The sequence below is a fragment of the Myotis davidii genome, unplaced genomic scaffold (assembly GCF_000327345.1).
Source record: "Myotis davidii unplaced genomic scaffold, ASM32734v1 scaffold187, whole genome shotgun sequence".
In the NCBI taxonomy this organism is placed as follows: domain Eukaryota; kingdom Metazoa; phylum Chordata; class Mammalia; order Chiroptera; family Vespertilionidae; genus Myotis; species Myotis davidii.
Window position 1 is genome coordinate 8,150,502 of NW_006383018.1, and position 15,753 is coordinate 8,166,254.

At 50.9% G+C, this 15,753-nt stretch overlaps 1 protein-coding gene across 7 annotated transcripts in view; it reads right to left on the minus strand.

Annotated features, from left to right (window-relative positions):
* Positions 1 to 13,269: 13,269 nt before the first annotated feature.
* The window catches only part of ICA1 (islet cell autoantigen 1), a 98,048-nt gene continuing 95,564 nt past the window's right edge, over positions 13,270 to 15,753 (minus strand). For all 7 annotated transcript variants that reach the window (XM_015558327.1, XM_006779252.2, XM_015558323.1 and 4 more), the window contains one exon: positions 13,270 to 13,537. In XM_015558327.1, coding sequence (XP_015413813.1) covers positions 13,416 to 13,537 — 122 coding nt within the window. In that variant the 3' untranslated portion in view covers positions 13,270 to 13,415. The remainder of the gene's footprint in view (positions 13,538 to 15,753) is intronic.

The following is a 15,753-nucleotide window of genomic DNA, read 5'->3' on the forward strand; positions in this document are numbered from 1 at the left end:
TGCCTGTGGCCACCTTGCTGCACAGTGGCAGGGTTTCTTTCAGAGTTGTAGCAGAGACAGTCTGCCCCCCTGCCTAAAATATTTACAGTCTGGTCCTTTACGGAAGAAAAGCTGCTGACTTCCGCTATGGACCAAAGAGCAAACTAGAGGTAGGTGACTTGTGCTATACGTGTGGTTGTCTGTGAAATATGTTCACAGACTCTTTGACCCACCTCCCTTCAAGAGGTAGAGCTTTGTTTTCCTCCCCTTAAGTGTGAGCTGGACTTGATCATGAATTAGAATCCCACAGAGTGATAGGCTGGCACTTCTGCCATAGGGTTATGAAAAGACAGGCTTCTGTCTTGGGGTGTCACTTTCTTGGATCACTTGCTATGGGGGGAGCTGTTGTAAGCATTCTCAGGAAGTCTATGGAGAGACCCATGGCAAGTGGTGGAGTCCTCTGGCCATCAGCTAGCATGGAACCGAGGCCCCTTGCCAGCAACCATGGGATTGAGTTTGGAAGCAGGTCCTCAGGCCCAGCTAAACCACTCCTGGGTTCCTGACTCTGAAAAACTGTGAGACAAACCATGTTTTTGTGTTCAGATGCTAAGTTTTGGGGTACTTCGCTGCACAGGGTTAAAGAACGAATACAATACAGCAGCCCCTCTCCATACCACCCCCGTACCACCACACACATACTTATACTCATTACTGACACCTAAAGTCTTTAACTATCATTCTGTCTTCTGGTTCCATAAAATAAAGCTTGCCTTTTTTAGAATGGACACTTCTTGAAAGAAGCCCTTTGGACTCAGTCCATAACAAAGCTTTCCCATGCAACATTTTGTTATTGGAGCAAGTGACATGGTATTAAGTCCACTGTATTGCTTAAATGTTGTCTAATATTAAACCATCTTACCTGAGACAAACCAACAGTGAGGGGTGTGGGGGATTAAACCCTTGCAGAAAAGGATTCCCTATAGAAAATGAGGCAAGAATGGATGGGGTAGGTGATCAGGTTTTCAAGCTGGGAAAGAAGAAAAAGCAGAATCAAAAAGAAAAAAAAGAGGGAAATATTTCCACCTCAAAGGTCTTTGTTTTTTCCCCTTAAGAGGAGGCTGGTAGCCCACTGGTTCTAATCCAGCCTGTTCCATTCCATGGGCATTTGCATCTCTCAAAGAGGAGATAAAAAATAAATATTTCAATGGTTCCAGATCAGTTTGGTGATGGCCCCTCTCATTCAAAACAGCCATTTTCTTAGCCCTAAGAATTTGAACAATTAGATCATTTTTCCTCCCAAAGATTTTCTGATAACAAGAAATGGGTTTCCTTTCACATGACAAATTCTACTCAAGTCTTGGCATCAGTCTGAAGCGTGACTTCGATGACATTCCTTTAGCCAAAATTGGGTATGGCCCCGCAGGCCATGGATGTTATTTCAAACCACTGTCTGGAAGCAAGCTGGATAAAAGGTGGCTGTAGGGCTCCACCCAGACCTGCCAAATGGGGAGAAGGGTTCGTGCTGGAAAGGCAAACCTTTCTCAGGTTTTCTGTTCCACTTTGTGAAGGAAAAGGGTTACACCCAAGGGACGGGAGCTAACAAAGGACACTGCTCCCGGGCTGCAATAAACAGCCTGCCATTTTTCATATGGGCTGAAATCAAGGCAGCAGGGTCATCTTAACTCACTCTTCATTCATCTATGTCTGACAAACACCTGGCGTGGTCTCCCTGCTTCCCTTACCAGTGACCACCCTGGGGTTTTGTATGAGGAACCCATTGCTTTTTGAATCCCTGACCCCTTCTCCTGATGGTTCCCCTAAACCCAAGACCGTGGCAGCAGGACCTGGGAGGAGATGAGAAAGACCTGTTGGGACAAGGCTCCAGACGGTTACACCTGGGGAATGGGTCTGTGGGTGGAGGACAACGTGCTGAGACAAGCTTTCACAATAATTTGAAATATTTTATTTTTCCTTACAATGGGCATGTATTATTTTTGTAATGTTTTGTAAAAGAAGAAACATGAGCTGCAATCTGCAATTATTGGCAGTCCCCTTCCCTGCCGGCACCGGCTTCTTTCCATCCATCCATCCACCATCCAGTTTGCAGCAGAAAGTGGGTATGACTGAACTGACTGCTTACATGTTTCTAATATTAAGACAAGGTGGGATTCAAAGGGAAGTGATCAACAGGAAAATAAATGCTTAACTTCACTAGTCACCAAAACAACGCAAATTGAAATAATGTGTTGCCTTTAAACTGGAAAAGATTAAAAATAAGGAAAATGTTCAGTGCCAAGGGGGTGGCCAGGGAGGAGTCACTCCTGTGCCTGCTATTAGAAGAGTACGTTGGTACAGCCCGAGCCAGAACATGGCAGCTCTTCCACCAAGTGACAAAAAGCAGGTCACAAACCAGTGTGATCCCCTGGTTTTGCAAAAATCCTATATAATAAAAGGCTAATATGCAAATTGACAGAATGGTGGAACCTCCAGTCACTATGACACGCACTGACCACCAGGGGGCAGACGTTCAACATAGGAGTTGCCCCCTGGTGGTCAGCGAGCTCCCACAGGGGGAGCACTGCTCAGCCAGAAGCCAGGCTCACAGCTGGCAAGGGCAGCGGTGGTGGCGGGAACCTCTCCCACCTCTGCACAGCGCTAAGGATGTCTGACTGACAACTTAGGTCCGCTTCCCATGGACATCTCCCTAGGCCAGTGCTGGGCAAACCGCGGCTCAAGAGCCACATGCAGCTCTTTGGCCCCTTGAGTGTGGCTCTTCCATAAAATACTGACTTCTGCGCATGGGCCACGAAGTTTCAATCGCACGTGAGCCACACTCAAGGGGCCAAAGAGCCCCATGTGGCTCGCGAGCTGAAGTTTGCCGATCACTGCCTTAGGGCTCCCAGACTGTGAGAGGGCACAGGCTGGGCTGAAGGACGTCCCCCTCCCTTGAGTGCATGAATTTCATGACTGGACCTCTAGTGCATATATAAGTAAGTGAAAAAAATAAGACATGAAGAATGTACAAAAATGAATCATGATTATATCTGGTAACATCAGCTTAAAATCTCTGCCTCTAAGGTCCTCAAGGACAGCGTGGCCCTAACATCCTCCTCCTGCTGTCCACTGTCATCTGCACCTTTCCTGGCCTGTGGGTGGGTCAGTCAGGGGCCACCACCTGGATACTCATGCAAGAGGCCCAGGTCTTCCCCAGACCTCTATGCCCTCCCTTCCCCCCAACCCCCCTTGCCCTGCCCACACCTACAAAGCGAGGCCAGAAGACCAAGACGTGTCAGACCTCAGCCTGGACCCATTCTCGGTCTTCTCTGGGTAATTCGCCTTTTGCCGTGGACTTGGTTTACGGGTCAGAAAAACCAGCCTGCCTGGCCCTGGGCTTCTCTCCCTGGGCTCACCAGTGAAGCCCCAGATACAGAAGCCAGGGCTCCCCGGGGCTGGTGCCGAGGGCCGGTAACAGATGGGTGGCAGACTGCAGGGAGCAGGAGCTCAGGCTGGTGGGTGGTCAGGCTTTGTTCTCTCCCTGCTGGCTTCTTCCCCTCCGGCTGGAGCCAAGGATAGCAGCTCCCATTGGCAGGACAAAAATACCTCTCAGTTTGACGGCTGCGGCCCACGCACAGCCCACTGAGCCACTGAGGGCAAGGGCAGAGGAAACGGTGCAGAATGGCTGTGACCGCCCTGCAGGGAAGGGTGGCCGGAGGAAGCTCCCACTCGCTTCTACGTGGACGGTTCGGGGTTCTGGTACTCACAGGAAGTTCCAGTGAGATCGGTGCCGCGGCATCAGGCATCAGTGTGAAACCACGATCAGCATGCATGTTTCTGACTTTTATTGTTCCTCTATCCCTTGGAGGATTTATAGAAGCTCTAGTCATTTCCTCGGGAAAAATTCAGAGGTACATTTACACACACACACACACACACACACACACACATACACACACACACGATCTCAAAAGATGTACAGAACTCTGGGGCTAAGAAGTCCATAAATCCCTGGACGGGAATAGGGTTTATAACCCAGCTGCCAAAAATGTCCATGAACTTCTAGAGGAGAGCGAAAGAGAGGGTGTGGATGTGCTGAGCGCTGGTCCAGTCCCGAGAAGGCCTTCTGTGTGTGCTGGAGACAGGGGGCCGGTGGAGGATGCTCTACAATGTGGAACCAACAGAAATACCAGCAAGGAGACACCTCAGACCAAAAATCAATGAAAGAGCTCCCGGGAAGTGGCTGGGAGCCGGGAGCTGATGCATAGTCAGGCCTCCACTGATGAGGCCTTATTTCTAAACTCAATTGCCTCTCCCCTGGCTTGCAGAGGGGCCCTGGGTGCAGGCCTCGTCGGGTTTCAGACATTTCCTGAGCACTTCCAACCTGCTCTCTGCTTGGCTAAGTTATGAAGAAGTGGCCTATCCTAATGCCAAAGCCAGCGCTTACCCAACATGAGGTGGGGCTCAGGGGCCGTATTCCACCAGTAGAGTGTCAGGCAATAGGAGCTGGGGACTGGGTCAGGGAAGGAATTGGGGGTGGGGGGGAGCACATGCAGGAAGAGATTTGATAGAGAGCCTACGGGCCCCAGAAGTCAACTGAGGTTCATCGTGTACCTAGGAAAACACTGGTTCAAGGAATGTGGCCACGTGCTTGAGAACTCTAGAGCGAGCATTTGGGCATGCTGAGAACAGTAGGGCTCTTGTCAGTTTCCTATCAATTACTTATCAGAAGGCAGGACACAGGTGAATGTTTTGTATTAAGGCTAAGGACCCTATTTTCAGAGGAAAGTACAAAGAGGTCAATGGATGAAAGTTTAGATGAGCCACAGGAGAGCAATGATACTCATGCTGACCTAGCAACTCACCGCCCCCAGGCTCCGGCCATGACCAGCCACCTCACCTCCCCCTCTGTGTGTCTTGTCTAGACCTCTCTGCCTCGGCTTGCTCAGACTCCACCATTACTCAAGGCTCCCATGGTTTTATAGTAACCGTGCATTGCTTTTTTTCATTTGGGTTTCTGCTCTTTGGTCATGGACACATTGTTTCATAGCATCACCAGTTCACAATGAAAGGAGGGAGAGAAGCTGATAACTTCTTGACTCTTGACTGGGTGGAAAGTTAGTTCGGCCAGGACTGCCCAGAGTGTGAATTACTAACTAAGACCCTGTCTCTCCTAGCAGGATTGGAGCCAGCACTGCTTAGAAGGGGACATGGGTGTGGCCGGTAGTTAGTATGTTCATGTGGAACTTTCTAATCTCCTGGCCAATATTTTAAGACCATTTTCTACTAAAAATAAAAGCAACCCATGCAACTTCCTTCTTTAATCCACATCTATTTTCTTCTTTCCTTTGTACAAACTAGATTTTACTTATTGATTCAATTGCAGTTTACATTCGATACTATTTTGTATTAGTTTCAGCTGTGCAGCATAGTGGCTAGACAATCATATACTTTACACAGTGTTCCCCCTGGTATTTCCAGCACTCACCTGGCACCATATGTAATTATTACAATACTAGAGGCCCAGAGCATGAAATCGTGCACGTGTAGGATCCCTAGGCCTAGCCTGCTATCAGGGCCATCTTCCACCCATTCGCCAATCCCCAGTCCTGCCCTGCCACTGACATCCATCCCGGTTCCCCATTCGCCATCTGGCAATCTATTGGAGCCTGTGGGCTGGGGGGAGTGACCAAGAGGTCCAATGTCCTACCCGCTCACCAGTCCCCAATCTTGCCGCACTGCCGACACTCACCCCGGTTCCCTGTGGTTCCCCATTTGCCATCCAGCAATCGGAGCCTGCGGGCTGTGGGGAGGGACAGAGAGGTGGTCAGTGTACCTCATAGCAATTGGTTGATCGGTTGTTCTGTTCGTTACATCATTATGGTCACTGGCCTTTTATTATATGGGATTATTGACTTATATTTGCTACACTGTACTTTACAACACCATGACTTTTGTAACCACCCATCTGTACTTCTCATCCCTTCACTTTTTTTCACTCAGTCCCTCAAACCCTCCTCCCCTCTGGCAACCATCAGTCTGTTCTCTGTATCTATGAGTCTAAGGCAGTGGTTCTCAACCTTCTGGCCCTTTAAATACAGTTCCTCATGTTGTGACCCAACCATAAAATTATTTTTGTTGCTACTTCATAACTGTAATGTTGCTACTGTTATGAATCGTAATGTAAATATCTGATATGCAGGATGGTCTTAGGCGACCCCTGTGAAAGAGTCGTTTGACCGCCAAAGGGGTCGCGACCCACAGGTTGAGAACCGCTGGTCTAAGGTTTTTCAAAGTCAACTTTAAAGACCTAGAGCCTTTTTTAGGCAGATGTCGCAGTACTCATGAAATATTGTTTGCCCTGTCCCACTTCCCGGCCCCTTACCGTGGGCTGGGTACCATTCCTTGGATAACGCACAGCACAGCCCATGGGCCACACTCCAGCTCTACCTTGCCTTGCCGCAGTGGCGGAGGTGCTCACACATTTCATGAGGTCAGCCATGAGCTGATGACGCCCCCTCAGCATCAGTCCCTGAGGGTTTGTGGGGTCCAGCCTCACTGACCCATGCTGGAAATAGAGCATTAGTGAGAAAGGAAGGAAACTTCCTTGCAAGCCACTGAGATGTGGTGGTGGTTGCTGTGGAAGCGTAACCTGGCCTCTCCTGACTTCCCCACAGATGGAGGCTGGGAGACAGCCGTGAGGACACACAGGGAACAGGCATCTTCTTTTGAGTGTCACACCTACAGACTCCTGAGTCTGCAACCCAGGCTCTCTGCTTCTGCTGATGCCTCAGGGGCCCTCCTCCTGCAGGGCTGCATCCCTCTGTGGAGGAGCCGGAATCCAATTCTTCTCTCTTTTCGTTAAAGCCATACTTATTGAGGCATATAGTGACATCCATCCATTTTAGTGCGTGGTTCTATGCATTTTGACAAATGCAACAGTTGTGTAACCACCAGCACAATTAATTCCCAGAAGCATTCCGACATCCCCAAAACTTTCTGGGGCCCCTTTTGGAGCTAACCCCTCCCCCAGCCTCAGGCCCTGGAAACCACTGATCGGACCCCTGGCATAGATTTGCCTTTTTCAAAATGGCATACCAGTGGAATCACACAGCATGTAGCCTTAAACACGAATAATCTTTTTACTTTGGAATGCTTTTAGATGGACAGAAAAGTTGCAAGGATAGGATAATTGACTTATAATAAGGGTACAAAACTGGGTACAAAACTCCTTACCCAGTTTCCCCGATGTTAACCCCTTCCACAGCTATAGGACAGTGTCGAAAGGAAGACGTTGGCTTCGGTGTGATACTATAGTTAAACTATAGACTTTATTAGGATTTCATTCATTTTTCCACTGATGTCTTCTTTTTTTTATTTTTTTAAATATATTTTTATTGATTTTTTTACAGAGAGGAAGGGAGAGAGATAGTTAGAAACATCGATGAGAGAAAAACATTGATCAGCTGCCTCCTGCACATCTCCTACTGGGGATGTGCCTGCAACCAAGGTACATACCCTTGACTGGAATCGAACCTGGGACCTTTCAGTCCACAGGCTGACGCTCTATCCACCGAGCCAAACTGGTTTCGACTCTTCTTTTTTTTCAAGATCCAGTCCCAGATCCCACATGACACTTAGTTGTCCTGTCTCCTTAATTTCCCCATCGGTGGTGGTTTCTCAATCTTTTATTTGTTTATTTTTGTGACCTTGGTACTTTTGAAGAGTACTGGTCAAGTATATTATAAATGTCTCTCAATTTTAGTTGGCTTTACATTTTTCTTAGGACTAGACGGAGTTGTGAAATTTGGGAAAGAATACTGCAGAGGTGAAGTTTCCTTCTTACTGCACCACAGCAGGGAGTACAGGACCCACAGGCGAAGGATCAGGTAGTTTGGGGAGTTCATCGTGTCTTCCCATGCGCTGCTACATAAGATGCCATGGCATGTATGTGCCACGGTTCTTGCATCCATTCGCTCAGTGAAGGATATTTAGGTTGTTTCCAGTTTGGGGAGATTATGAATAAAGCTGCTACAAACATCCACATCCACGCTTTTGTGGGAACGTAAATATTTTCTCCCTGGAGGGTGAATTCCTAGGCGTGGGATTGCGGGCTTGTACGGTAACTGTGTGTTTAACTTTCTGTGAAACTGCCAAATTGTTTCCGAAATGGCTGTTCCGCCCGGCCTTCCCATCAGCAGCGTGTGAGAGTGCCAGTTGCTCTGCCTCCCCCGTCCTTTTGATCAGTGTTCTGGTCAAGGGTTCACGTTCAGAATGCCTTCCCGACCTGCACACCTGGAGCAGGTCCCCTTCCTGTGGCGACCCCACTGCTCTCCCCACAGCACGAAAATTTGCCCAACTTTGGGGGAAAGTCAGGAGCCACTTATTCATCCTTTGCGCCTCGTTCCCGTTCCCGTGGGGTTTAGGAAAGCACTGATAAATGATGGGGAGGGAGGGTGGAGCTTGAGGGTCTCAGGGAAGGTCCTGGGAAGGAGACCCACCCTCTCTCACTTCAGTAGCATTTACCAAGCGAGTGGCCTTCTGTGCTGCTGGTGGCCACGCTGGTGTGAGCACGGTATCAGCTCGCTTAGTCCTTGTAGTAAGTCCATGAGCAGGGAATGCTACCATCCCTATTAGATGATGGGGAAACGGAAGCTCAGGGAGGGCTTATGACTTAGAATTGGGGGAGCCTCCATTTGACACAGATTTATCCAGCTTCAGAGCCCACTCTAACTACTGCCCTCTACTACTGTCCCGGATCCCATCCCCAGAGGCTGCATGTAATACGTGGCAGAGAGGGAGGGAAGGAGAAAGAGAGAGAGAGAGAGAGAGAGAGAGAGAGAGAGAGAGAGAGAGAGAGACTTGGGAGGAGAAAAAAGATTGGTTCTTAAAGGAGTCTTGGGTGACTTTGAATTCTTTTCTTCGGCTTTCAGTACCTAGCAAACACATTGAAGTAAAAGAAGCTTTGGCCTGGAGTCAGAGAACATGGATTCCAGTCCTAGCTTTTCACTAACTTGTAGTTTTGTTGGGGTTTATGGGGGGGAGGGTGTATATTTTTTGTTTTTTAATTTTTATGTCCCTTGGGTCCCTCGGTTTCCTCATCTGGACATGAGCAGATTGGATGCCACGAGCTCCATGATCCTTTCGAATTCCATGAGCTGCCATGTAAGGCTCCTCAATGGGTCCCCGGGAGTGCCGGCCTTCCAGCCCTAGTGTCTGGAGGTGGCCTCAAAAGGGGCCCCTTGTAGTGGGGTTTCTGGAGAACATTCTAGTTCTTTAAACCACCTCACTCCATACCCCTCTGGCAAGACTACACAGATGTCTCCCCAAAGTCATCCCAGTGAAAACTAGAGTGGATCACTATTGCATGTTCCTGCTCAGGACCCATTTCCTCCTCCTCTAGTAACAGCACCCCAGCTCTCCATTCTCAGTCCTTGAGGGTCAGGGACAGGCACATGAAAAGCTTGATTCCCCCACCCACCTTCATCCCAGTGGTTGACTGAAGATTAGACACAGGACCCAAGGCAGGCTCAATTCCAAAACTTTGCTGGAGGTACTGGTCCTTTTGCTTCCTTATGAGAAGTCCCTTGGAATGAAGAGGGATTTAGAACTAGGAGCTGAGGAAGGGACAATTAATGAGTATATCGCCTGAGCCTAGATACAGCTATGCCTGAAGCATACACTCTTCAGTTAATTGTGCAAATACACCATCACTTTTTTTTGGGGGGGGGTGTTTAAATGAATTTGAGTTGAATTAGGTTTCAGTAATGATGTGTTCTCTGAACTTTCTGCTTTTCTCATCCATACTTGCCCCTCTTTCAGGGTTCCAGAATCCTAGTTATTTTGATGATGACAATGATGATGAAGAAGAAGATGATGATGAATAAGAAGAGGAGGAGGAGGAGGAGGAGGAGGAGGGGACTCTATAAGCCCCATGAAGGACAAGGTCTAATGCAGTGTTATGAAACATATAACATTATTGCCACCACCCCCTGGCCCAGACCCATCACAAACACCATTCATTTTTCAGAAGCCTTCTCAATGCAGAATTCTCGGCAGCCATTGCCCATCAGCCCAGCTTGGCTCCAAGCTGAGCTCTGTTTTCCAGCACAGCTGAAGAGACCTACCCCACTGCGTGGTGAGCGGTGCCAGTCGGTGGACTGGGAGATGGTTTAAATCAAAGCAGAGGATTAATTGCCATGGCCCGTCTGGAGGACACCAGTTGATCACAAAGACAGATGCAACTTTGATCTCCTGGCAAAGTCAGCCGTGCTAATGGTTAGCCGGACCCACTGCCAGGGTCGGCCCCTGGGGAGAGGTCTCTGAGAAAGGGGAGCAAGGAGTTCAATCAGTTGGCTCTTGGAGGTGAAGCGTGAGCAGAAGGCAGGAGAGGTCTGGCAGGTGCCATTGACCCAGATGGCCGGGCAGCCTCTCAGACACCTCAGGGGTCTCAGGCCTGGCCCCACACCCAATGAAAGACCCGCCCCAGCAGGATGGGTGAGCCCCACCTACATGCCCACTGGCAACTCAGGGTTCCCGGGCTGCCACCTCTGAGCAGATCACATTTTCTTGGGCACAAACCTCTGTCAAAAAGTGCTGGTTCTTTCTACGTTGGTGCATTTCCAATTCTGAATCCGATGGGGCTGTTCTCACTCTCCCAGAACTCCAAATCAACTTGACATTTCTAAAGTTACATTTTGAAGGCAGTGAATCTATAATGTGCACCAAGGCCCCTGCCAGCTGGGGGAAAACAGTAAGAAAGGGGGAAGTAGAAAGAGTTCTGGCTCCTTCTCTTCCATTGCAATATTCTCTATGTATCACAGGGCAGGGGGAGAGGCGTTGGGCCAGGGGGGGGCGGGGGTATGCAGACCACCTGAAGTGGCAGCCAAGTTCTCAGGGAGCAGGTGCTGTCCGAGTCTCCCTGAGGGGCCAGTGCAACGGCGGGTCAGGCGGGCCTCAGGATGTGGAGGGAAAATGAAGAAGTGAGACTGGGCATGAGGAGGGTGGGGCTCCTTTTCTTCATGCCAGAGGTGGGGTGTTCTCTGAGGCTGGTCCCCCGAAGAAGGCCCCTGGCCTGGCCGGCACACAGCCTGCTTAAAAGAGAATCCGGCAGCAGCTGCTTCTCCTTAAACTGAGAGGTGGCCGAGGGGCTTTGTGTGCGCCCGGATCAAAACACGCCCATCAAGAGGGATCAAGAGCCTGGCCAAGTGGATTGCAGATGGGAAAGGGGGTTGAATCTTTTTTTTTTTTTTTTTAAATGTAAAGAAAATTCAGGGAGAAAATACCCCATGTGCAATTCTTTCCTTTCACTGGTTGCAAAGCCTGTCCAACGACCACCATTCTCCTCTCCCCGTCACTCACAGATCAATGTTAACATGCAGCCTGTTAGTGTTTAAAGTGATCCATTCAACATGGGAGAACCCCACAGCCCCTTGCCTGCCCCCCCTCCCACCGAGCTCCCTGGGCCTGCAGCCTGGAGTCAGTCCCTCCTGACCCAACTCCTCTCTGTGGCTGCAAACAATTGTGACCCAGGATGGAACTTAATGCACATTCCATAGGGGGCAGCGCCCTTGAGCAATCATTAATCCGGGGCTACAAGGTGACTCCAGGGTGCTGGGGCCTGGGAGACAGAGGACGGGCAGACAGGGGCCCTGTTCTCAGGGAGGGGAGGTCGGGGAGGCAGATGCGGTGCCTACGCTGAGTCAGGAGCCAGAAGGGCAGGGGGTACTGTCAGGGAGTGAGAGGGTGGTTCCTCAAAAGGAAACCACGCTATGCTTGCAGAAGTCCCTGCGCAGGAGGTGGGGTCCTGGTGTGGGCAGGGCTGTGAGGGCGGCTGAGGGTAAGGAGAGGGGCATCATGGGTGGAGGGGGCTGCAAATGCACAGGCCCAGAGACCAGGGTGGTTTGAGGGTACAGCAAGGCCTCCCATGTGTGTGAGGGAGGGTGGCCAGGTGGGGCCCTGGGCTATATCTTGATCCCCTTAAAGACTGGGAGTGCCATGCTAGGAGCTGCTAAGTGAGGTTCTAATGAATGAGATCCCCAGGACAGCCTGTGCTGGCAGAAGGGAGCAGACACACAAGCCACATAACGCAGAGTCCCATCCCCCACCCCACTGGCTTCTTCCCGTGCAAAAAGGAAACTGGCTTCCGCTGTCCCTTCTCCCTTCCCCCAGACTGTCTTAGAGGACAGTGGTTGGGCCCTTCCAGGAGGGCACACACAGGCAGCGGGGAGCCCAGTGTTCCTGTGGGTTTGGGGGAGACCCTTGCAGAGCTGGGGACTGAGGCCACAATGAGAGCAGAAGAGGTCCCCCTGGCCCAGCTGAGCACTTAGAACCATTTCCCAGCTAATCATCCGTTCTACCCCCACTCAGGGCCACTGCCCCATTGAAAGGGCTGTATATGGGCCTCTGTGGACAGGTAGCCTCTTCCTTAGCATGCCACCAGGGACAAGGGAGGGGCAGGGCACTGGCGGGGGGTGGGGGTCTCCATCACTGTGGGGTGTCTACTCTGCTTATGTTCCCATCTGCAAACTGTCACTCCCACCCCTGCCTGAGCCAACAGCAGTGCAGGTCCTCCTCCCGGCCTCTGGGCCCAGGGAACGCAGGGCCAGGTCAGCAGCTTCCCGCAGGTGTGACCCCTCCTCCTCCTCCCTCTCTCCTGTCCCTCTCCCCACGCACCTCCCCACTGTGTCCCCACCACAGACTCATTTATTAACTTGACTTTGCGTGTCAAATATCGTTTCCATTTAATTAAAAAACAACAGTTCATGTCACAGGGACGGCAGAGATACATGCTTTTGAGTTGCGGCCGCGGGAGGACAGGAGGAGACACTGGCAGGGCAGACATGGCTGGTTTCCATGGACGGGTCATGCAGCCCATCCTCTGCCCAGGGACCCACGCGGCCATCGGGAGGGGCCAGGATGGTGTCTGGGTGGCGGGAGCTGCGTCCCGAGCTGTGGGGGGGAGGGCAGGGGAGGGTGAGTGGGTGGCTGAGCAGGTGGAGGCGTCTCCCTGCAGCCCGCTCCACGGGAGACAGGCAGGGGTGCAGCAGGCGGCATTTAGGCTTCGCTGGCCTCCCGCTGCCTCGAGTCTGTAGACATGTTACATGAACCTGACACAGAGGAGGTTTACGATTTGAACTTGGACTTCACCGTAGCCCAGTGACACGTCAGCAGCCACCAGGCAGATTTTGGCAGGAGAGCGGCCAGCCCGGGAGCCGCTCCTAGACAATCCTGTATGGTTAGGTCCACACAGAGAATACACTACATCCCTTTAGACCAAATAAGAGTAAATAATCATACCAATAGAAACTGGGCCTTTGACCCTTTCGCTTTATTAAAATGGCACGGAAATAGTAAAACCGCGTACTGATCACGGGATCTGCCTGCGAGCCCTCAGGGGTGCTGCCGATGAGCGCGAAGGCTCCCTGCCGGAGGCTGCAGACTCATGCGTTGAGCAATTCATGTTCTTTATCGGTCTTCCCCACGGCGTCAGGATTTGACAAGGGGTCGAGGTCAGCAAAGAGACTGAACCAGGCAGTCAGGTCCGAGGCAGCCTTGGCGGGCTCTGGAGAGAGGAGAGGAGAGGTCAGCACACCACCTTCCCAACGCCCACCTCCCCCACGCTGCCTGCGGGGGCCACGCTCACCGTGAGAGGGGCGGCTGCTCACCCAGACAAAGCCCACTGCGCTTCACCTCTAAATCCTGTGAGGGAATTCCAGGTCCCTCTGCTCGTTGGCCGAGTCAATGGCTCAACCCTGGCCTGACGCTCAGAAAAGAACGAGGTCTTGGTTAAGCCCCACCCAGCGGCTGTCCACAGCCCACAGAGTCACCTAAGACCTCAGACCGGCTGCTTCACCATTAGCAGGAGATACCAGCTGTTTCTGAAATCGGACTGCATGGCTGAGGAAGTGAGGAGCCTTCCAGGAGTCGTTCCCAATCCGCTGGGTCAAGAGAAATAGGGGGGCCGCTCTTCAGACTTAAAGCCCCAGGCCCAGAAGGGGTTGGAGTCCAGGCCTGGACACTCAGGGTCACTGCCTTCTTCCATCCCCTCCCATCAGGCAGGGAAGGAAGCCTTGCATAAGCCTCCCGTCTCCCTCTGGGCTCTGAATCGTCCCCACCCCCTTCGGCCTCACCGGAGTAGTCTCTTCAGCGGCTCTCTTCCCAAACCACCTGCTCCCACTTCCTGAAGACCACAATTATAGAGCCAAATTATTTCCCAGATGAGGAGAACTCTTTCAAAAGAGGGGCTGATGCAAGTGATTTCTAGAGAAGTCGGGGGGCTCTGCTTTATCTAAACCATCCCACAGGAGAACGGAAGTTCACTGGCTTGGATGACCCGTCCTTTTTTCCTTCTCCAACAGGTGGGAGTATCAAAAGCACAAAGAAAATGTCTCTCTGACAGGTGATCCTTCTAGCTAGGAGCAGCTAGGAATCTGCTTGCCATCTGGCTAAAAGGAGTCTCAGAAACCGTGGGTAGGGCACGATGCTAGAAGTGGTTATATTAGAGCGATGGAGGAGAAGTGGTGGGATTAGACCACCATAAGCAGGAGATAATCAATGTATCTACTAGAGAGCTAAAACTACTGTCAGCAAGGCTAGCTGGTAACAGGCAAGTATTACTGTGTGACATTAACTGAATTCCATGTGCAGTTAGCCCTCAAGACACTTGGTTTATTTTGATATGATGAACTGAGGCTTGAGACATCTCAAGATTGTCTGGTTGGGGGTGGGGAACAACTGGAAAAAAAAGGGGGGGGGTAAGTTTCTTTTGTCATGTAGGAGGTCACACAAGGAAACTGTATGAAGCAAGACTGATTTAGGCGATTAGTCGATGCTTGATAGAGAATATCAAGATATCTTAAAGAGAGCCCCAGTAAATACACTGCAGACTCACTTCCCCTTCCTCCTAACCTCTGCAAAGGCCTCCGAAGGCCCCGAGAGAGTGGGCGGGGCCCTGCAGGAGGCACCAGGTGCCTGTACTTTGGGGCAGGCCTCACAACCCCCAGGCCTCCACTGTCGGAGGGAAAACCAGGTGCAACGATTTGCAGGTCACCTCCAAGAGCATCCTGGGAATGCTTTGTGATGCCCAGGGAAAGTGGGTGCTGCCCAGAGGAGAGGGAGCTGCAAGTGCTGACGAGAGCCCCAGAGAAGCAGATGCTCTCGGGGCCTGTCTCAAAAGAGAACAGAGCTCAAGAGCTTGCGAGGCCCTCTTCTGACAACGAAGAAACCTGGCTCTTCCTGAGCAGCCTCAGTAAGGGCCTTGCTGGTGGTGGCAATGGCGTTTTCAGATAAAGACAGCCACCCTCGGTGGCCTTTCCTATCTCGCTGTTCCCACCCAATCTTAAGGGAGCAGCCAGTTACATGGAGACACACGTTTGATTCCTCCTCGGTAGATCTGACAAAGGGAATTATGAATGAGGCTTTAAGCCAGAAAAAAAAGGGGGAATGTAATATCTGGGATCATGTATGAGTCCAGATATTACATCAAAAGCAACCAGATTTTGAGGGAATTTTCTGGACTCTGGTGACGGCTGCATAATATAAATTTACCAGAATCCCACGAACCATCCCCGTACGGTGGTTGAATTTTATAGTATGTAAATTACAGTTCAATAAAGCGGTTTTTAAAAAATGAACACTATTTGGCGTCATCCAGGAGTAACATAACCTCGCTGATTCCTAGAAACTTGGCCCTCAAGCATTTTGCTTCTAAACCCAAATCCCATCAAACAGTGGGAATGTGGAACGTTAAAACCGCGGTTCCACTGAGTGCCAAAGCCG